The following is a 24,446-nucleotide window of genomic DNA, read 5'->3' on the forward strand; positions in this document are numbered from 1 at the left end:
GTGGGTTGGGGGTTTGAAACTGCCTTTCTTAAGGCACTGTGATTGATTGGTAAAGCGCTAGCCAATTTTCACTGATAGTGCCATTCTGATCGATCATTGGATTCTGATAAAGTTTGATTGACATTGGTAGTTTCTGCATGCCTGAAAAAATGTTACGATGCCCACAAAATATGTGAATGTGGTATATATCTGCTTTTAATTATTTTTTTCAATATTAGGAGCGCCAGAGACTAGAGACAATTCTTAATCTGTGTGCAGAATATTCCAAGCCTGACAATGAACCTGCCACAGTCACTACCGTAGCTGATGTTCAGAAAATTAATAAAGAACTTGAAAAACTCCAGTTTTCGGATGAAGATTCTGTCTTTGAAGATTCTCAGATAATAGCAGACTCAAGATTCAGAGATCATTTGCAGCTTGCAGCTGAAGATTCTGATTTCTCTGAATTCAGTGATCTTGGACAAAATTCTATGGGTTTCTTTTCCTCAAGAGGAATCAGAACAAATAAACATTTAAATGGCAACAGGACAAGTTCACCTTTATCTTCTGCTTTCCTGAAGGATGTCACTGAATCTCCCTATCTAAGCATTATGTCAAAGGTAATTGGAATACTTTTGTGGTGGAAGGATCGTAGATAAACTTTAGTTGTTGGTATGTTTTGCCAAACAACAATTCCAGACATACTTAGTTTTTTTTTTTCCTTTAGGACTGTTTCAAAGACTTTTTTGGAGGATGGGTGTGAGAGAGAAAGACAGTTCTTTTCTGGAGGCAGAGACATTGCAGTGTAGTTAGTGATCAATACACAAAAGAAAGCTGTGTAATTTTTAGGTGCCACTTCTTTTCAGCAAAATCTGCTTTCCAGAAAATGTATCTTCCTTTGATATGACAGGAAGGAATCATAAAAATCATCACACAGATTGCAGTTATATCAATAGTTAAAATTAAAGAGGGCAGCATTTTAATTTTACATGCTGACGTCTAGTTCAAACAGATCATCTCAAAAATTTCTAGAGAAAATGATCAAGAGATGTTTTCAGTAAGGGAAACAACGTATCTCAAAGGGAGAATGTGTATCTTTTTTTCCCCAATCAAGTCCATGTTGAGTCTTGATGACTGTCTGGATCAGTCCCTGTAGGGTTTTTTGGCAAGATTTTTGGAAGTAGTTTGCTATTGCCTTATTCCTAGGCTGAGAAAATGTGACTGTGTAATCAAGGTTGCACAATTGCCTAAGGTGGAGCTAGAACTCATTGCCTTCCACTTTCAAGCCAGATTCCCTTAATCACAGCACTGTAGGAAACACGCGAAATAGGATTTATAGAATTACATTTTTAAGAACTTTCGTACCAAACTTTGAAATGATTTAACAATAATTATGCTTTCTGCATGCTTTTGCGTTTGTGCTTAATTTGTTTATAGAAAAAATATATGAAAATGAATGAATATTCTAGATAGAATGTACTGTAACAGAACAAGATTACTTAATGTGTATTAGGTTACTATTATTTAATTTTAAATTGGTTGTTTTTAGGAAAAGAAAAAAAATGATAATTGCATGTTCATCCTTTAAAAGCTCTTCTTTTAAAAAGCAATTATTGATTTGTTACAGTCACCAGAATGCATAAGTAATGAACAAGTAACTTCAGAACTTAATCAAATGGAAGAACAGCGCATTATAATATTAAATAACCTGGAAGAACTTGAACAAAAGATCAAAGATTTAAATGATCAGATGGATGAATCCTCCAGAGAGGTATAAGATCTCTTTTATTTCTGAATGATGAATTTTCATCTTTAAATATGCTATAAATTCTTGTTATAGAATCCATACTTATTTTCAAGACATTTATACGATAATTAAAATGGCATTTTTCATAAAGAACATTTCATAACCACAAATAAAGTGAATATACAATATACAATACAATACAAATATACAATATTAACTAACTCCTTTAGCAATTTCATATATGGAATTAATCCTAAATATTAATATGATTCAGATGCAAAACTAAGATAGGGTAGGATAATTAGATTTAGTAGTTATAATCTAGACTGTAAATTGGATACTGGTAAATTAAGATTTAACTTAAACATCCCAGGGTTGTTTGGTGTAGAGATGAGCAGCTACAAATTTCATTAATTTAATAAAAAAAAAAATCTGGAGCTACACTCTTGCTTTTCATACTGCCAATGAAATTATACATAATAGTTCAGAATTAAACCCTCCCATATATGTTAGGATTTATTCTGTGCTACATCTTTAAAGAATTGTACCTGTGATGATTAGTCTGGCAGAATATTACAATCTGTTGTACGTACAGTTTGTACATATAAGAACATTGCAGATAGATATCAGTTTGAATTGACTACTCTTGGCAGTATTAGCCAATATAGCAATTGCTCTGGATACTGTATGATGTTCAGTAAATTTTACTTCTAAAAGCCCAAAGCATTCAAAGGCATGAGCCATGGTGACACAGTGGTTAGAATGCAGCATTGCAGGCCAATTCAGCTCACTGCCAGGAGTTTGATCCTCATCAGCTGAAGGTTGACTCAGCCTTCCAAGGTTGGTAAAATGAGGACTGAGATTGTGAGGGGCAATATGCTGATTCTATAAACTGCTTAGAGAGTGCTATAAAGCAGGGGTCTCCAACCTTGGCAACTTTAAGACTTGTGGACTTCAGCTCCCAGAATTCCTCAGCCAGTTGAAGTCCAGAAGTAACTTTAAAGTTGCCAAGGTTGGAGACCCCTGCTATAAAGCACTATGAAGCTGTGTATTAGTCTAAGTGCTATTTGTAAAGTGTCCTTTCAATCCATTCCTACTAATTTTGGCCCAATTATATACATTTCCATTAATTTTATTGTATTGCAATCTTACTTTTGTTCCAATGTGCTAGTGCAATGATTTGTCACAAGGAAGTTCTTAAACTAGAACATTTAAACATTCTATGAAAATAAGCTTGTGGAAGTTTGATTTAAGCATCCAATATTTTGCAACATTTTCTGTTTGTTTAGGTATGCTTATCTATTTAAAATATTATGTCTCTTTCTAAGGACAGTGTTTGTATTCAAACGTATATCACATATGAATAAGCTTTCAAGGTATACTGTATGTTGGAATTACTTTATGAAGAAGATTGAGGCAGAGAATTATTTTATATTCTTAGATGGATATGGAATGTGCCCTGTTGGAAGCAGAGCAGAAATCTGAAACAGCTGAACTGCTGAAGGAGAAGGAAATAGTAGATCATTTGAACAGGAAGATAGCAGAGTTGGAGAGAAATGTCATTGGTGAAAAGGCCAAGGTAAATAAGTGGATGATATCACATTTTTTTCCATAGGGTTGGAATTTTAGAGAGAAGGGATTTTTTTTAAAAAAAGTCTCATGGTACATTGTTTAAAATTAAAGGCAGAAAAATGTTGCAACTAATTAAAGGACAATTGCTAATTTTTCTAAGTCTGTGGAAAATAAAATAGAAGTATAAATTGATATTGACATTGATATTTACCAAATCAGATAATAAAATAAATAGCATGTTGACTTATAAAAAAAATTATAATTTAAGAAATCTATAATTTTATAATTATATTAGAATGAAAGAAAATCTGTAATTTTATACATCTTAAAATATATACATTTTATATATGTATTATCCTCTTTCTCTCATAATGAAAATATATGAATTAAATAATTTACTTTGCATTCTATAGCTATACAATTATTTAACATTTAATTTTATACTTTAGGAGACTTTATCATAACATAATTAAAATTTCAGACAGAACCATCTGATGGAGATGATGAGATGGAATTCCTGCACTAAGCAATAGGATTGGACTCAATGTTTAAATAGCTGCCTCCTACTACTTATTTCCATTTCTAAGTGATGCATATTAGTTACATGTGTGATATACTGTGTTTCCCCGAAAAGAAGACCCTGTCTGATATTTTTTTGAACCCCGAAATAAGTGCTTGGCCTTATTTTCAGGGAGTTCTTATTATTTTGAGCTGCGTGGCGCGAGACGGGGCTCCTCTTGTCGTTTTACCTGATTTCCAGCTCTGTCTCCCTAACCCTAACCAGAGGAAATGGCCAGGGCCGGCTGCGCATGTGGTTAAATATTTTTGATGAGGGCTTATTTTTGGGGAAAGGTTTTTTTAGGGAAGGTCTTATTTTCAGGGGAGGTCTTATTTCCAAGGAAACACGGTATTCTTATAGCCATAATTTTGGCAATAATGTAATGCTAGTTACAGTATGTAAACAGGAAAAACTCCTACAATCTAAGTGATATATGAGCACCAACTGTTTAACTTATATACTTATATACTTACATACTTATTTACTCAAGCAGGACTGGCATAAATAGTTGATTTTAAACTGGGGTTTTAGAGATTTTAAACATTTGTAAATTTTTTAAATTTTTTAAATTATCGGCCATTTATTAATAGTTTCTTTTAATTTCTTTTAATTGTATATACTCTGTATTTTATTTCGGCTGTACACCGCCCTGAGTCCTTCGGGAGAAGGGCAGTATAAAAATCTAATAAAATAAATAAATAAATAAATAAATAACTGTTTACAATTAAATATTTGTAAACTTGAAGAAGAGCAAAACTGTCAAAACACTGAATATATCTCATAGGCTCATCATATCATATATGGCTGTTAATTGTACTACCTATAGTATCTTGGGAGGGAAAAGAAATATAGGGTATTTATTAAATTTTGATGGATTATCTAAGGGTTAAAGAGATATGCAATTAGAATATTACTGTTATTTAAAGAGTATCTGAAGGGAAACCCAGAAAATATGAGGATATGCTTTTCTCTTCCTGCTATAGTTTTGGCAGCTGTAAAGCACTTGCATTTCTAAGCAAGTTCCATGGCTTCTTTTGAAAAGCAAACAGCTTGGAAAAATAATTGTGGGAGTTTGGCAGTCAAGGGTGGATGGCCCTCCCCTAATTTTTACAAATAGGATCAAGTAATTATATATCAAATGTTGTACAATATAATTGCCTTCATACACAATGAGGCTTACTCTCGTCCTAATTCAGCTCTGGTACATACTAATCTAGTAGTTCCTTATTTGATATAGCTTTTATTTCATATACACAGAATTACCTCACATTCAGGATCTTCCCCATTCCCTTCATGGAGAATAACAATATAATGTTATAGCTATAGCGTTGGTTTAGGTTTATAGATTGGATTAGAAAAGGAGCTTGAATTACCTTGCACCATTCTAGAAACTCATTAGAACAGTGGTTCTCAACCTTTATAGTGCTGCGACCCCTTTAATACAATTCCCCATGATGTGGTGACCCCTTTAATACAATTCCCCACGATGTGGCGACCCCAATCATAAAATTATTTTCATTTTGAATTTATCGCGCCTGAAGCTGTATTGGCTAGTGATCTGAACTGCTTGCGATTGCCTTGAGGACGGAGGCATTAAAGCGGAGACTCCTCCCCTATTAAGTTTATCACGCCTGAAGCCAGATTAGGCTAGCAATTGGGAGTGATTGCAGCTGGCTTGAGAGGGAGACATCAGAGCAAAGATTTCTCTCTTTTTTAATTCATCGCGCCTGAAGCCGAATTTGGCTAGCGATTTGAAGAGCCTGCAGCTGGCTTGTGGAGTCAACCATTGTGGAGTCAACCATTCTTCGACTCGCAAGTATACTTCCCATATTTCCAATGATCTTAGGCGACCCCTGGCAAATCGTCATTCGACCCCCAACGGGGTCCTGACCCACAGGTTGAGAACCGCTGCATTAGAATGTCTATACTATTCTGATTAGAGAGTCAAGGTGACATTTGTATTTGTTGCCTATGTTTATGTTTCAATCTGTTCTGAAGGCTTTCAGCATATTTTTAAAATATAGGAAAAAATAACCCTGTTTCAGTTAAGCATGCTTTATTAATCTCCAGTTAGAGAGACATGTGCCACTCTACATAGCACATATAACTGCTGGGAAGATGTGAAGGCAGGGGATATGCTAGTTTGAATCTCCTAACTCCCGCGTCCCCTGTTACTTAATATAGCTCATGAACTATATTCATTAATTTAGTGATGAATGAATCTTAGTGGCTTCCATTTCAGTTTCAGGGACAATTTAAAGTTTTAATGTGAATAATAAAATATAATTTTGCCGTAGCCTATTGCTTATTCTCTTTAGGGGTTAGTTTTCAATATTATGCTCAATAATTAAATTGTAAAAGTATTTTTTTCTATATGGAATTTTGTAGAGAAAGATCTCGGAGAATATTTTGGTAATTTATTTTATATTTTTTGTAATTTCTAAAATAATTATTAATAATTCCAAACAATAGTGCAGTCTTCCAATATACATTTGTTTCTTTTAGATTGGAAACATCCACTTATTTCCTTGAAATAAACACAGCTGAATTCACTGGGACTGTTTGTTAGTAAAACTATATAATTTATATTAAATATTATCCTGAAACTGATATTATGTTCCTACCGATTTCCATTTTATGGTTTTGCTTTTCATTTCTTTTTTATAGTAATGTTATTAATGATTATGGTTACACCAATAAAAACTAATCGAAACTAAAAAGATAGAAGAATAAAAAGAAAGAGCAGAAGGTGCAGAAAAGAAAAAAAAAATAGAACTAGAGAAGAAAGAAAAGTACAAATAGAAAAAGAAAAATACACAAAGAAGTGACTTACCATCTGCATCACAAATATCCTGTTTCCCCCAAAATAAGACATCCCCGATAATAAGACCAATCGGGCTTTTGAGCACATGGCAATAAGGCCAAGTGCTTATTTCAGGGTTCAAAAAAATGTAAGACAGGATCTTATTTTGGGGAAAACGTATAAATATTAGTAATTTATCACCTCCTCTTAAAATACAACAAATTGTCTATCTTCCCGGATAATATTCCCATAAACAAATCCATAAAGCTTCGTCATTTCAATTTTGATGTCAAAGTCCATTGAGGGTTACCAGAAATAATAAGACATTTATTGTAACCTTGATCAAATAAACCTACTTTATATCCCTTTCTTTTATAACAATCTTCTAACAATTATAATCTTTAGGATTGTCAGCTGTTTTTTCACAGAGCCTCTTCAATCTGCCATTTTTTTCTCCAAAAGCAGCTCTTCTTTTCTTAACAGATGTGATATTTATTAGCAGTTGGATGTTCATGAAGAGTGAAATATTAGATCTTATGAAAGATAAAACACTTTCACTCATTAAAATGTAGCAGTTGTATTTGTACATTGGATAGCCTTGTATTCAGGAAAAGGGTTAAGAACCCCTGTGAAGTCTTGATCTGGACACCTGCTTGATAGGAAATCTTGTTCGGTTTTGTATGATGGTTGTAAAGCATGTGTTTCTAGAGCCTGTGAAATTCTGAAAAGCAATGCCATGAATGAAAATGTAACCAGATTTCCATCTAATTGATCAGCAGCTGCACTGGCTTCCTCTTTCATATGATTATTATTAATGGCAGTTTCAAAGTGACTGCATTTATGAGCAACTTTATCTGCAAAACATTAAAGCTTTCAAAGCTGTCAAGGCAACTTTTTACAACTCTCAAACCTGGGTTTATGAATTATTTTTTAATTATTAATCAATTTAATTAGTAATTTGATATTATGACTGTTTAAACAATAAACCTAAGTATGACTTGTGAAGTTATAGGTATACCTCTCTCTTGTCCTCTCTACCTTTATTCTGTTGTGCAGTATCGTGGCACAACATTAATCCATTATTTATCATAAGCTTGGCTATTCTGGATTAATGTTGTGCCATGATACTGCACAAACAGAATAAAGGTAGAGAGGACAAGGGAGAGGCTATTCATTGTAAAGCCCTGATGTGACCAAGATTATGACCAATACGTTTATTTACCCATTGCTTCTAAAGCCTTGGTTTACAAAGCCTTGTATGATTGTCCAAATGAGGTCTATTTGGGATTAGTTCTGGAATTCTGGTATTTTATGGAAAGTATTGAATCATTTTCTAATGGGAATTTATAACTTTTTGAGGGATTTGAAGTTCAGCTGATTCACTTTTTTTCAGTTATACTGCTGGCTTAATAAACATTTCTTAACTTAGGCAATTTTGAAGACATTTGGGAAAGGGAGGACTACATTTTTCAAGACTGTTTTGCAATTCAGAATGTTAATACTTGGGAAACTGCAACATTAATTTTTACAGTTTGAAATTTGTTGTTACTTGTGTAAAATACGTCTTTTCCCTCCCTAACAGAGTTTATAGCTAATTATTTTCACAGTAGAAAAAGCTGAGACAAATAAAACAGGTGTTTCAAGTGGAATTTTCTCCAGATTTCTTGCTTTGTTTATGTGAAGCAGACAGGGTTTATAGGCTCCTGCCACAGCTGGGAATCCAAGCAGGATTTGGATTTTGTTGGTGATATTTGATACAGTCACAGCTGCCCAAGGGAAAAGGACATATATTCAGGATGGATAGGGACTTCTTCCTTCTTCCTGCCTTAGGACTTCAGCAGGCTTCATTTCTCTTTTGCTGTTTATCTCCTGGTCAGGATGCTTAAATCTTCCTGAGAGGAAAGTTCCAGTGGAAGGGCAAACAGATAGCTGCATTCAATCATGCATGTTCATCTGGGTGGAAAAAGGCCTACTCTGAAGAGGGGAAGGAAATGGAGAATGATAGCAGCAGCACTAAGAAGCAGGAGTTTGTTCTGGGCCAGTTCCCAGTTGAATACTTGGCTAAGCTTGTGGCTTCCTTTGAGGTATCAAAGGGTATGTAGAGAGATAGGCTGTTCCAGTATACCCTTTAGATTATGCATGTAGACATCTCTAGGATTTCCTAACTATTACAGAAAATAACCCAGTTCCCTTCTAGCATCAGAAACTACTATTCGATTTCTGTTATATTTTTTTAGTTACAAATTTTTGTGTTGCTTGTTTATAGCTGCATGCATTATCTCAGGCACTGTATTTTATAAATGAAATACACTTTGCGATTTGTATGTAATAATGAAGATACAAGTTGCTGTTTTAAAAACAGAGTGCATGAAACCAATGACAGGAATAAAATGGTATATAAATATTTTCTTTTGTGAAAAATATATTGCAAATATAATCAAAGTAATTGTATATGTATGGAAGGGATATATGTGATTCTTTTGATTCTGTTCTGATCAGGGTTATATACTGTCTAGAAATTGTGATTAATTTTTAGTGATGAGACACAGGCAGTTGTCTATTCCATTTTCCTCCTTTCGCTCTGTTTTATGGACATTCTATTTATAACAGAAATTTTAAAAATAACTATTAAATTACTATGCAATTTGTATAGGCACAGCATGCATAGATGTGGATTACAAAATTTGTATAAAATATCTACTGTATTTTTTAAAAAATACTTTGAAAAATCTTTCCAAAGTATTGCTGTTTTGAACCCAAGTATCCATATAAGGACTTTTATTTTATTTTATTTTTTGTAAACAGAGGACAATAAACAATTATATTTGTGTCTAGATATAATTCTGGCCAATGTACACTTTTATATGTATAATTATTACTTATTAAATAACCCCTTAAATCCAGAAGGGTTTGCTAGAAATTGTAAAACTTATAGAATTTAGTCTTATTTTACAAAACAGATATGTCTTGTGCTCTGTAACATTTTATTCAGAAAAAAATGTCCCATTGTATCTGTCTGTAGCACATAACACACTAAGTGTATTATAGGGTAGTGGAATAAATCTTCAATATCCATGTTTATATGGTGGTCACTGTCTGTTCAAGATAGTGCCCCTTTTTAAAAAAAACTTACTCTTTATAAATGTGTTTCTGTTGTATAAAAGACATTAATTCTGATCTAACAAAATGTATGTCTCCAGTCTTAAGAAAAAAATAGGAAATGGCTCTTCCATTTGGCATTATATTTCCTTGTCTATCCATTACATGCAGCTGTTAACCTTCCAAATTAATGACTTCCCTTGTAAGATGAGCTCAATGACATCCTTGTATTTAGTATCACTGAACAACAGAAGATGCTAACTTTTCTCTTTAGCTTCCTTGTTACCCTGGCAAATGAACGTGTTTGAATGAGAAGCTCTAAGAATTCATAAAAATACCAAGAGTAGTTTATAGGATTTTTTTGTTTGTTTTTTTAAAGGCTCAGTAACATTCTGGGAGATTAATATAATTTCAGTTCTCATTGCCAGTGGAACAGATACAGATACTTATTTTTCATGAAACAAAAATTGACTAAACAATTTTTAAACTTATAGCTGTAAAAAACTAGCTTTGTGATGGATTTCTTAAAAAGCGATCCAGGAAGATCTATTATGCCAACAATTTAATATCTGTTATGTGCAAACTGATAGAAATAGTAATCAAAGAAAATGTAATTAAGCATGTAGACAAACACACCTTAAATTCAGCATGGACCCTGTCCAATCAACCTGCATAAGAACATTTAGGAAGGCTAAGGTTAGCTTTAGTATGATTCAGAAGGGTTATTGATATGCTCTTACGTTCATCAATACTGCTACAATATAAACTGAAACTTAACATATGGCATCCCCATGGAGTCATAGAAACCCTTAAATTAAATATTGAATCAATGTGCCTTACATTATAGAAAATTGCTTATAAATCAGAGAAAGAGAGAGAAGGGCTTTTTTCTGCTGGTTTGGAATGTTCCAGAGTATTTTTTTTTCCAGTATACCATTAAAATAAACAGTTCTCATTGATAGGGCAGCTGTGGAAGTGTGTAAAATCCTGGTAGACAGCTGTGAGATATTGGCTTACCTCTTCCGCTTTGTATGAAGTTCTCTGTTCCCAAAACTTTTTCTTGCTTTATAGGAGGAGTATATGAAGATATGCTTGTGATGCCCCTATACCCTTTTTCTTGGGATGTATGAAAGTAAAGAAAAAATTAAAGGAAGATTTAGCTATGAATGAGGAAATTCTGTGACTCCTAATCAAATTTAGGGTCAAAAGGAGACAATTAAAAGAAAAAAAAAGATAAATTAGCCCGGTGAAAAGTTAAGAAAGACACTTCTTAGAAACCTAGCAGATTGAAGTAAAAATATTTTATTCTTCCCATTAGAGTTGCACTATCAGCAAATCTATTGCAAAAATCATAGGAGTAGTCAGGAAAAAAAAAAGAAAACTTTAGTAATATAATTGGTCATTTTGTACAGTCATTCTATTCATTTTAGTAAAGTTACTTGCCAGTGAAAGTTAAGGCTCTATTGGCAGTGGAATAACAAAATATCTAGCTTATATGAGTACATAGTTGATGAAGTATCAGCTTTTTGTGGATTTGTAGTCTTTTTTTTCCCAAAACCAAAACCAAACATGTTTATGATAAATTTGTAAAGTAGTATAACCTTAAAATTTAGTCTGCTTTGATTTGGGGTAAAAGAGATCTACATAACTATGGAAAAACGTTTTGCCATATTTGAGCTAATTGGTTTAGAATTTGTGTTATCTGATCAGGATAGGCTTCCTTCAGCTAAACTAGTTTTTTTCCCTAGCATGTTTGATCACTGAAACAGAATTTCCTACCCCAAACCACTTATTGTTGAATGATCTGTCTTTCTCTGCTTATATTCTGCCTTAAGGATTACTGATCTCTTTGTCTGTTATCTTCATGTCATCACGAATAATACCTGTTTCTTCACACTGGGAAGCATGATTGTCCAACCTTTTGGCTTGCCTGGGCCACATTGAGTGAAGAGGAATTGTCCTGGGCTGCATATAAAATATATAAACAACAAACTTGCTTTATTTTCTAATTTTATTATCTTGTTGGATTGCATTACTAGCTGTCCAAGGCCACATGCAGCCAATGGGCCGCAGGTTGGACACATCTGCTGTAAAGCCTTTGCCTTGTTTTCCTTCTATCATTAGGAAATTAACATGTTACCATTTCTGTTTCATCATAACTAATGTATCAATGAACTTGAACACTTCATCTGGAACAAAACCCCAGAAATAATATGATAGCTTGGGGAGTATAATTACAAATTTAACTGTGACTTTATTTCTGCTAATTAAGAATACATACAGAGAATGGAAATTAATAAAGTTTATACTGGGAACATATATGTTCTCAAATCTTCATTAAAGATACAAGTCATTGTACAGTTATGTTTTATCTTCATTAATGTAAAGATAAGTTTGAAGAATATGGAACTAATAAAATCCCCATCATAAGGGTCTTCACTTATGTTGTGATTATGACTTCCACAATTTCTGTTTACCACGCTGAGAGTTGTGACCCTCTATACATCTCCAGAGAGCTAGGTTGCTGAAGATAGCCTTACATCACACAGTGTATAGTATGATTTATGGCAACTCTATTTATGTAACATTGTAACATGGAATTACCATATGTTCCAAACTACAAGACAGTTTCTCTTTGGTTACCATAAAGGTCCGTATCTTCTGAATATACCTAAGATTTTTTTTTATTATATGAGATTAATCTAATTTTTTCATGTATGATGTTAAATATCAGAATATATATTGGCAACTATCTATAACAGGTTGACTAAACCACCTTTTGGATATTCCCAGGTTGTTAAAATTATATTCAGAATATTGCGCTAATATGCAAAATAGCTACAGCCTACCAGCATGCAAAGCATTCTTTTAAAGCATTTAGCTCATTCCTTCAGTTTCACCTCTTTGCCCTTTGCCCTTCAGAATCACTAACTACTGCTTGGGTTTGAAGGTAATTCTGTTGTTTATTTTTCTGGCTCAAACTCCAGGAAAAAATAAAGCTTGATGCTGAGAGGGAAAAACTAGAAAAGCTTCAGGAGCTTTACTCCGAGCAGAAGACTCAGCTTGATAATTGCCCCGAATCCATGAGGGAACAATTACAGCAGCAGCTTAACAGGGTCAGTAGCATGGATGTGGTGTTTCTTTAGCGATTGTAATCAGATCAAGCCCAAAGATTTCTAACCAACTCTTTTTCATGGCTTCAGTGCTGATTTTCTATATTGCTGTTAAGAACGTAAGTGCATGGTGACAACTAAATAGAATGTCCAAAGCTGGATTAATGGATGTGCACTACATGCTTCAAAAGTTATCAATCATCTAAGGCTTAGCACTCTGCAGCACACTAAAGATTTGTATGACTGAGTATGAGTGGAATTTTGATGTTTAATCAGATTAGGAATCTATAAGATTTATCTGTTTAAATGAGGAAAGAATTCTCAATTAGGCATGAAGGATTACTCTCATTGCAGCATTATAATTCTTAACTATGCATATTCATTTTGAAAATGAAGACATGTATAAATTAAGTCCTTCCAGCAAATTATTATTTTCTATTAGATTGTATTTTCAAGATTCCATATAATTTGATGACTGCTTTGTTTTAATTTTACAACCGTTGTGAATATAAATTTATAACAATAAAAAAGAAACATAGGAAATAGTGGGAGGTTTGGGAATATAGAAATGTCATCCACAATAGAACCATCAAACATTTCCAGATCAGATAATTCTTAGAGCAAAATTCAATTTTTCTTCTTTCATGAAAAAGAAAAAAATGTAAAATGAAATTTGGTTAAAAAAAAATTGAGGGATGTATCTGAAATCAAACAGCCTAGAACTGTTTATTCATGATCCAAGCCAAATCATGCCCGTTCTAAACTGCAACAATTCTTTACATTAGCACCCCCTTTAATTTAATTTTAAGGTTTGTTTTCTTTTTTGAAGTGCATATTTAGCGCTCACCTGTTCATGATGACTAGGCTAAAATAAAACAACGGATCTGTTGTCATTAATTTGAGGATGTAGATGATAACTTTAATTTCAAGTCAACAGGTATTTTAAAGACTACAGTTGAACTCTTTAGGATTTAATTTTTGTTTTGGATTATGCTTTATGTCATTCTATTCCTTTTTGCAAGGAATAGAATGCCTTTAAAACTGATACATTTATGTTTTCATATTGAAGGATGCAGACTTGTTGGAGGTAGAAAGCAAACATTTTGAAGATTTGGAATTTCAGCAGCTTGAAAATGAAAGCAGATTAGATGAAGAAAAGGAGAATTTAACACAACAGCTTCTGCGTGAAGTTGCTGAATATCAGCGTAGCATTGTCAGTAGAAAGGTAATTTTTTTAAAAAAATATTTTTTTAAATTTACATTTATATCCCGCCCTTCTCCGAAGATTCAGGGCGGCTTACAGTGTATAAAGCAATAGTCTCATTCTATTTGTATATTTACAAAATCAACTTATTGCCCCCCCCAACAACCTGATTAGATTGATTAGATTAGATTAGATTAATTAGATCATTATCTTTGAATAGTTTAGTTCAGTGCCAACTGATTGCAGTTGTTAATCTAGCCAACAACAAGCAATTTACTAACAATTCAGTTAATTGTTAATTTCTGGATTTGCTCATTAAGGTTTAGTAATTACTTAACATAGGAAAAATAATCTAAAATATTATATTTCCTTTTCTTAACAAGAAAGGTATTTTTTAATTTTTAAGAGAGATGATACCTTTCCCAGAAATATATTTGTGTTTGTACATATGTTCCATAATTTTCATGTAGTCATATCCTCCCATAATTCTTCTCTTTCTGCTTACTCTTCTATTTTGGAGTAGTAGTAGCATTGATAGTGCCAGCTATTAGTGACTGAAGTCCAATTACAGGACTTCTACCAATACAAAGAAGAAAAACTTGTGAAATGTTGCTGGTAAACAACTTCTTCTGTAGTCTTCTCTGTAAATTTGACTTTCAAATTGGTCGGGACTATATAAACAATATTCTAAAGCTCATATTAAGTATGTATTAACATTATCTTTATGATAGGAAAAGGTTTCTGCTCTCAAAAAACAAGCCAATCACATTGTACAACAAGCACAAAGAGAACAAGATCATTTTGTGAAAGAAAAAAACAATTTACTAATGATGTTGCAGAGGGTAAGCAATTCTTCCTTGTTCTTTCAGGAACTTAATTAAATGTTAAATTACAAATATTATGTGGCTCAACTTATTCTTTTTAAAAAATATATATGTAAACACGTGTTAGTATTATACCATGTATCATAGAGAGGTCTGTAATATATAAAGTCTAATGAAGAAGTGAATAATGAATATAGTAAAGCCAACCGGAGCTGTGTTTTCCATAACAGTGCAATGTATATGAATTTTTACATTAACATGCAGTGGGTTTGTTAATTTTTCCCCTATTTATTTTATTTATTTATTATTTATTATTTATTATTTAATTTCTGGATTTGCTCATTAAGGTTTAGTAATTACTTAACATAGGAAAAATAATCTAAAATATTATATTTCCTTTTCTTAACAAAAAAGGTATTTTTTAATTTTTAAGAGAGATGATACCTTTCCCAGAAATATATTTGTGTTTGTACATATGTTCCATAATTTTCATGTAGTCATATCCTCCCATAATTCTTCTCTTTCTGCTTACTCTTCTATTTTGGAGTAGTAGTAGCATTGATAGTGCCAGCTATTAGTGCTGCTGGAATATGCAAGCATATTCCAGCTGTGATTGAAGTCCAATTACAGGACTTCTACCAATACAAAGAAGAAAAACTTGTGAAATGTTGCTGGTAAACAACTTCTTCTGTAGTCTTCTCTGTAAATTTGACTTTCAAATTGGTCGGGACTATATAAACAATATTCTAAAGCTCATATTAAGTATGTATTAACATTATCTTTATGATAGGAAAAGGTTTCTGCTCTCAAAAAACAAGCCAATCACATTGTACAACAAGCACAAAGAGAACAAGATCATTTTGTGAAAGAAAAAAACAATTTACTAATGATGTTGCAGAGGGTAAGCAATTCTTCCTTGTTCTTTCAGGAACTTAATTAAATGTTAAATTACAAATATTATGTGGCTCAACTTATTCTTTTTAAAAATATTTTTAATTTACATTTATATCCCGCCTACTCCCGAAGGACTCAGGGCGGTTCACAGCCAAGTAAAATGCACAATACATACAATTAAAATACTAATAAAAAACTTATTTACATTTATATCCCGCCCTTCTCCGAAGATTCAGGGCGGCTTACAGTGTATAAAGCAATAGTCTCATTCTATTTCTATATTTACAAAGTCAATTTATTGCCCCCCCCCAACAATCTGATTAGATTGATTAGATTAGATTAGATTAATTAGATCATTATCTTTGAATAGTTTAGTTCAGTGCCAACTGATTGCAGTTGTTAATCTAGCCAACAACAAGCAATTTACTAACAATTCAGTTAATTGTTAATTTCTGGATTTGCTCATTAAGGTTTAGTAATTACTTAACATAGGAAAAATAATCTAAAATATTATATTTCCTTTTCTTAACAAAAAAGGTATTTTTTAATTTTTAAGAGAGATGATACCTTTCCCAGAAATATATTTGTGTTTGTACATATGTTCCATAATTTTCATGTAGTCATATCCTCCCATAATTCTTCTCTTTCTGCTTACTCTTCTATTTTGGAGTAGTAGTAGCATTGATAGTGCCAGCTATTAGTGCTGCTGGAATATGCAAGCATATTCCAGCTGTGATTGAAGTCCAATTACAGGACTTCTACCAATACAAAGAAGAAAAACTTGTGAAATGTTGCTGGTAAACAACTTCTTCTGTAGTCTTCTCTGTAAATTTGACTTTCAAATTGGTAGGGACTATATAAACAATATTCTAAAGCTCATATTAAGTATGTATTAACGTTATCTTTATGATAGGAAAAGGTTTCTGCTCTCAAAAAACAAGCCAATCACATTGTACAACAAGCACAAAGAGAACAAGATCATTTTGTGAAAGAAAAAAACAATTTACTAATGATGTTGCAGAGGGTAAGCAATTCTTCCTTGTTCTTTCAGGAACTTAATTAAATGTTAAATTACAAATATTATGTGGCTCAACTTACTCTTTTTAAAAAATATATATGTAAACACGTGTTAGTATTATACCATGTATCATAGAGAGGTCTGTAATATATAAAGTCTAATGAAGAAGTGAATAATGAATATAGTAAAGCCAGCCGGAGCTGTGTTTTCCATAACAGTGCAATGTATATGAATTTTTACATTAACATGCAGTGGGTTTGTTAATTTTTCCCCTATTTATTTTATTTATTTATTATTTATTATTTAAATTTGTATACCGCCCTTCTCCCGAAGGACTCAGGGCGGTTCACAGCCAAGTAAAATGCACAATACATACAATTAAAATACTAATAAAAAACTTATTTAAATTGGCCATAATTAAAATTTGGAAGTAAAACCCATTTAAAAACCCATAACTTAAAAAACTAACCCAGTCCAGCGCAGATAAATAAGTAAGTTTTGAGCTCGCGGCGAAAGGTTCGGAGGCCCGGAAGTTGACGAAGTCCTGGGGGGAGCTCGTTCCAGAGGGCGGGGGCCCCCACAGAGAAGGCCCGTCCCCTGGGTGTCGCCAGACGACATTGTCGCTACCGACGGCACCCTGAGGAGTCCCTCTGTGAGAGCGCACGGGTCGGTGAGAGGTATTTGGTAGCAGCAGGCGGTCCCGTAAGTAACCCGCCCTATGCCATGGAGCGCTTTAAAGACGTTCACCAACACCTTGAAGCGCACCCGGAAGGCCACAGGTAGCCAGTGCAGCCTGCGCAGGATAGGTGTCACTCGGGAGCCACGAGGGGCTCCCTCTATCACCCGCGCAGCTGCATTCTGGACCAACTGCAGCCTCCGGATGCCCTTCAGGGGGAGCCCCATGTAGAGAGCATTGCAGTAGTCCAGACGAGACATCACAAGGGCGTGAGTGACTGTGCACAAGGCATCCCGGTTCAGAAAGGCGCAACTGGCGCACCAGGCGAACCTGGTGGAAAGCTCTCCTGGAGACGGCCGTCAAATGATCTTCAAAAGACAGCCGTGCATCCAGGAGAACGCCCAAATTACGCACCCTCTCCATCGGGGCCAATGACTCGCTCCCGACAGTCAGCCCTAGCCGGTTTATCAGAAAAAGTACAAGTGTATTTGTGTATATCATCAAGTGTTTGCTGAGGGAAATTTTGGTATGAAAACCAATGCAGCAAACAATTTGGGAAGGATATCTGTATTATTTAAATTGGCCATAATTAAAATTTGGAAGTAAAACCCATTTAAAACCCATAACTTAAAAACTAACCCAGTCCAGCGCAGATAAATAAGTAAGTTTTGAGCTCATGGCGAAAGGTCTGGAGGTCCGGAAGTTGACGAAGTCCTGGGGAGCTCGTTCCAGAGGGCGGGGCCCCACAGAGAAGGCCCATCCTGGGTGTCGCCAGACGACATTGTCGCTACCGACGGCACCCTGAGGAGTCCCTCTGTGAGAGCGCACGGGTCGGTGAGAGGTATTTGGTAGCAGCAGGCGGTCCCGTAAGTAACCCGCCCTATGCCATGGAGCGCTTTAAAGACGCTCACCAACACCTTGAAGCGCACCCGAAGGCCACAGGTAGCCAGTGCAGCCTGCGCAGGATAGGTGTCACTCGGGAGCCACGAGGGCTCCCTCTATCACCCAAGAGCTGCATTCTGGACCAACTGCAGCCTCCGGATGCCCTTCAGGGGGAGCCCCATGTAGAGAGCATTGCAGTAGTCCAGACGAGACATCACAAGGGCGTGAGTGACTGTGCACAAGGCATCCCGGTCTAGAAAGGGGCGCAACTGGCGCACCAGGCGAACCTGGTGGAAAGCTCTCCTGGAGACGGCCGTCAAATGATCTTCAAAAGACAGCCGTGCATCCAGGAGAACGCCCAAATTACGCACCCTCTCCATCGGGGCCAATGACTCGCTCCCGACAGTCAGCCCTAGCCGGTTTATCAGAAAAAGTACAAGTGTATTTGTGTATATCATCAAGTGTTTGCTGAGGGAAATTTTGGTATGAAAACCAATGCAGCAAACAATTTGGGAAGGATATCTGTATTATTTATACTGTGAAGATAGAAACAAAAAAATTTAAAAATGCATTTCTGAACAATTTTCAGTTGAAACATCTTAAAAGTTTTTACAAATCTAGTTACTTTTCAAAGAAAAGAAATACAACTTAAATATTTGTATAACATCTGTTTCAAATATAACTCATTTTCTACAGGAGAAAGAAAATCTTTGCAATCTAGAAAAGAAGTATTCCTCACTATCCGGAGGCAAAGGATTTCCTTTGAGTCCCAGCAGTCTAAAAGAGGTAGTTTGAGATTTGGGAGAAAGGGTTTGAAACAATATGGTAACTGCCTTTTTTCATATCATTGCAACCATTTCATAAAGTTCAATAAAAAATTACTTGTACTTTCCTGTTTCTATAAAAGGGCTCATTAATTTTAATTGCTAATATTTTGAAGGTGGTCAGTTATTCTAAGGAGGATTTTCTAATAAACCGTGATGTAAACATGTGCACTAAAAGAAAATATGTATTGTTTTGAACCACAAACAAACCATTACATTCCAGATGTTCTGCCTAAGCTTTTGGATCAAGGATGGTTGGGCAAGTTCTAGGGTTTGAATGAAACAAAATCAAGAGGAATCACAAATTATTTTAACAGGGCATATAGTATAAGACTATAAGTATGGTATTGAAATAATTGGCCTTCCAAATGGTCTTCAGTTTCCTTAGATTTCATGTTCTTTTTTTTCATACTCCATTTGCATGCATACTTCAGTGATCATTTTTTGATTATGCAGACATTTATTTCAGTGTTAATAGAGTTATACAAAATGTGACATATTAGAAAGGAAGAACGGAAAATCAGATTCTTCGAGTGCATCCTTTCAGTTCTTGCTTGTGCCTAAAACTTTTCTGCTACTATTGCTGCTGCTCTAACAACTTACTTATTTTTACCGAGAATTGCAGCTGTTATAATCCTTGTTGTTCAAAAGAAAGTATTAGAGTGTTCTGCAAAACATTTGATTTTAAACATCCCTAAATTATTACTGGTTCATTAATGTATTTTGATGGAATTGAAAAAGTAAGTTTCTGTCATTTTTTTGTTTCATCTAATTACAATATTGATTAGGGAGCTTCATGTTTTAAAAGACTTTTAAATGTTTGCTTCCTTAAAAAAATAGCTTAATTCCCATTCTTTATTGGGATCATGCTTGAAAATCCAAAGAGCCAAATTTTCAGAGTGCTACATAATAAAACAAGTTTTTCCAGAATATGGTAGTGTTTTAAGCAGTTACTATATTAACATGAGATAATGAAAATTGTAGTAAATTTAAAGCATGGAGGGTTCAGCATAGATGATTGAAAAATTATGTTAAGAAAATAGTTTTCTAATATCACAGCATTGGCTGTATCACTCTAAACTAACTTTCGCAGAGAATTTCAAAATTTAATATTCTTGCATGCCTTTTGACTTTTGCTTTTGTATGTTTAACCTCTGAATTCCTCCTTTTAGGATTTTGTGAATGTAAATGACATTAGTGACCCGCATGGCAATTCCACGAATATCTCCCCTTCCACTCAGCCCCCCTCTGCTGCTGATGCTGTTCCCACTGAATCTTCCACAGCTGGCCTGATAAGCCAGTCACAAAATAAAGAGGTTTGTTGGAGAGACATTTCCCATGTGTAAACATTATGCTTTCAAATTTTGTTCCCTTAGTGTTCACAGGTTGTAGTAAACCTTTTTATTAATTAAAAAGTTGGGTAGGGAACTGAGTTAATTTTTCCCCAATGGGTCTCTTTCAGGAACAGAAGTTGTAGGTATGTCTATTTGTCATGTGTATATCTTGTGTCTTCCTTCTTACGTTCTTTTCCAGAGTGCTGATAAATTAACTGGGACTTTATTATACTCCCATTGAACACCTTATGTTTACACAATCCCATTTTGATTGCCAGGAAAAACAGCAAAGCAAGGTCTATTTTCCCCTAATAGGATATCGCAAACCTAATATCAAAATATTAGGTTCAGCAGGAGAAAAATACCATTTGTTTATTTGTTTTTTTCTGTAAATTGTCAGTAACACTTCATGCATCTGAATAAGTGAGCTCTGGCATTTAAAAAGCTTTTTCCCAAAATAAATTTCTTTGTAGTATTTGCATCTTGTATGTATTTTTAAAACTCTCATTCCATTTCTTTTTTTTTTCTATAAAGCTAAGATCACCTTTCTGTTATGGATCTGTGATTCCTCACTCTCTCTCTCCTCGCCCTCTTGCACAACTTTCACCAGCCAACTGGCCTGAGGTCAGGGCTGCCAATGTAGAGTCTTTTCCTTTACCTGATATACCACCTCCTCTACCAGCTAAGAAAAACCGAAGGGAACCCCAGGTAACATTCCAGAAGGCAGGCTGATTTGGTAATGATACAATTATCGTTGCATGCCCCAGTTTGAAAAAATGCATGGAAAACAGCCATTAGTAAGCTCTTCAGAACCCTAAAGGTCTGAATGTATGGTCCAGTGCTCTTTACAAACAAAGTACTCTGAAATCTGTTGCAAATTTGAAATTATATTTCAGTGAAGAATACACTCATGGGACCTCTTGAGTGTGTAGCCACAAGTTGTCTTCTTTGAGTAGATCCTGACTTCCATCAAAGTTACATTTTTATTACATGGTAAACTTCACTGGTCTCCCTGTGTGTTACTAAGGAAGAAATCAATTTTAGACTACCTTCTTTAGCTTCTTCTGGATAAAACAGCTCAGAACCCTTATTCTTTACAGTATGGCAAGACAAGTTAAACAACTCCAAAATAAGTAATTAGTTTTACCTTTATATGGAAGGAATTGGGTATTACAAATTGGTATATTGATTGGGTAAGTTATAAAATAGGTTAACAGGCTTTAGATTAATCCAATAACAGATTATCATTTAGCATGGAGTTGGCAATAATAAATTTCATTAACATTAAACTAACCTTAAGAAACATCAGCCCTGTCAAATCTTCCTTTCTTATTAGTAAGTGACCACTTTTATTATACTTTGCATTTAAAACAAACTAGAGCAAATAAACTCAAGCAATAAAAGACCAGTATAACCATTTTGTCTTTTTGTTCAAATGTTGTATATCAAAATGTATTATATGTGCCACTGTTCTAGTTCAAAAATATTTTTTGTATTTAAAATTACAGTGAAAATATACTATTCTCTTTGCTTATATTCAGCTATTAAATAGAACAGAGGATTTATGACAAGTATAATCAAAAAACATTTAAATTTAACCCTTTAATATAAGAATATATTACTGCAATATGTTTACATTAAAAATTACTTTTCTTGTGGAAATCATTCATGTAACAGTAAATGATTTAAAAAGCTACCTTATCAGTATTCTTATTTTTGTGACTCTCGAGATGTCTTGACTTTTTACTTGAGTTCAATCTTTGGCAATTTTCAGTTCAGTTTTAAAATTAAATCATGACTTTTCAGAAACATTAACATCCATAGCATGCCATCACACTAGAATTTTACACACTATTATTTATTTTAAGCATTTCCGAAATTTGGAAGAAAGAAAGAAGCAACACAAAGAAGGCCTGTACATGAGTGATACTTTGCCTCGCAAGAAAACAGCTCCTCCCATATCACCTCATTTCAGTAGTTCTACTCTTGGACGAAGCGTTAAGGTGAGCAACTGTACAGCTCAAAGAATTTCTTTGAACTTTGAGTTAACTGAGTTCCATTGTTTTCAGTGGAATCTTAGTCAGCTTGAATGATGGCTTTCTCTTCACACCTTTCTCCATAATTTCATTTCACATTGCTGATTTACAACCTAAATCCTTTTAAATTAGTCAGAGTAATTTTCTCTCTACTTTGTAATAATTGTGCTTAAAATTACATTATCAATATTTACACAATACGATAATTTAAAATTTTATTACTTTAATGTGCAAATAAAAGTTTTTGCTAGCAGATGTGAGACATAATTCCCCTGTAATTTCCCACCTGTGAGAGAAGCTAGTTGATTTCAGGCAGCCAAGCTGTTTCATGGCTGGACTAAATTTGATTTTAGAGCTCCTTGTTAAAGGACCAGTCAGATAATCATGATGTATTGCATGGTGAAATTCAAAATACTTTATATTCATATAGTCCCTGCAGGGTCTGATTTTGTTTTAGCTCCATCTTCTGAAAACAAGGTGAATTACTATATTTTTTGGCGTATAAGACACACTTTTTTCCCTCCTAAAAGAGGCTGAAAATTTGGGTGCATCTTATACTCCAAATGTAGCTTTTTCGAAGCTTTTTTTTAACCCTGAGATGCTAGCGAGTGAAGCAATCTCCGTGCTTTGCCTGCTCCCTCCGACTCTCAGCTGTGGTTTAGAAGATTTTTTTCAGTGAAGCCATCTTGCTTTGCCTGCTCTGACTCTCAGCTGTGAAGCTTTTTTTCAGCCCTAACGAAGCGCTAGGGAGTGAAGCGCTCTCCGTGGTTTGCCTGCTTTTCTCATTGCTTCTCTCTCCAAAGATCCGTTGTGCTTTAGAAGCTGTTTTTTATCCCCAAGCAGGGGATAAAAACCAGCAAACTAATGTGCTGAAGCTGACCAGACTAAGGACATTAACCAGATGAATACCTGGTATGCAGATTTTTTTCCCTATTTTCCTCCCCAAAAACTAAGCTGCGTCTTATACTCCGGTGTGTCTTATACTCCGAAAAATACAGTAATTTTAAAAGAAACACCCTGAGTATATGCTAAGCATAAATCAGAGTTAATGCCATCAAATACTTCCCTTGTATTTATCTTGGATTCAAACCTCCAGGACATGCACATGTTATGTTTTAAACTTTGCCTTAAGCTACTTTAAATTAAAAGCAATTTTTCAGTTATATGTAAATTTCATTTGAAAAATTTATAAATAAAAAGTAGTAGCTCTAAATAGCACTTTTTTTTTTTTGGCAGGGTCACTTGCCACTTGGACAAAGCAGTAGCTGTGGCAGCATACTTCCTCATTGTTCAGGATCTATGACCAAAGATTTGGAGACAAGGAGAACACACAAAGGTAAAGATACTTAGAATTGTTCCATATATTTACACGCAATAATGTCCTAATATAAATCCTAATCACATTCACATTAAGCACATATTTCTTTTAACTGAAGAAACACACGATAAAGTAATTCAACTTCATTCAGCTTTGGCTGTTTTAAATGAACTCTTAAATTTTCTCATGCAACACTTGAAACATCCTTATTTGTATACTTCATTCTTGCACATTGTCTATGTTGAATTGATGAAGTCTTGACTCAACTCAGGATGCATTCATTTTCAGATTTATCATAAACAGAATAGTTTTTTCTTGAAAGTAAAGTCCTTCAGCTGTTTTTGATGCTTTGTTTATTATTTGAATAGTGCCTGAAAATTACTACCATGCTAAATCTCATTTGCATTGTTGAAAATCAAGGGCACATTCTCACCTTTGCATCTTATTTGCTGTGCACACATGCATGCATGCGTGTACGCGCGTGCACACGCTCACACACACGTATTCTATACCTATATAGAGTAAAACACACTGGGAATATATTTATAGATGCTCACATTCAGT

At 34.3% G+C, this 24,446-nt stretch overlaps 1 protein-coding gene across 1 annotated transcript in view; it reads left to right on the forward strand.

Annotated features, from left to right (window-relative positions):
* The window catches only part of PHLDB2 (pleckstrin homology like domain family B member 2), a 65,039-nt gene that overhangs the window by 25,991 nt on the left and 14,602 nt on the right, over positions 1-24,446 (forward strand). Inside the window, exons 4-13 of the mRNA XM_058185140.1 lie at positions 219-599; positions 1,607-1,750; positions 3,168-3,305; positions 12,747-12,875; positions 13,942-14,097; positions 14,808-14,918; positions 19,067-19,156; positions 20,367-20,510; positions 22,397-22,531; positions 23,801-23,900. Of these exons, the coding sequence (XP_058041123.1) occupies positions 219-599; positions 1,607-1,750; positions 3,168-3,305; positions 12,747-12,875; positions 13,942-14,097; positions 14,808-14,918; positions 19,067-19,156; positions 20,367-20,510; positions 22,397-22,531; positions 23,801-23,900 (1,528 nt within the window). The remainder of the gene's footprint in view (positions 1-218; positions 600-1,606; positions 1,751-3,167; positions 3,306-12,746; positions 12,876-13,941; positions 14,098-14,807; positions 14,919-19,066; positions 19,157-20,366; positions 20,511-22,396; positions 22,532-23,800; positions 23,901-24,446) is intronic.

Source organism: Ahaetulla prasina, chromosome 5 (assembly GCF_028640845.1).
Source record: "Ahaetulla prasina isolate Xishuangbanna chromosome 5, ASM2864084v1, whole genome shotgun sequence".
Lineage (NCBI taxonomy): Eukaryota > Metazoa > Chordata > Lepidosauria > Squamata > Colubridae > Ahaetulla > Ahaetulla prasina.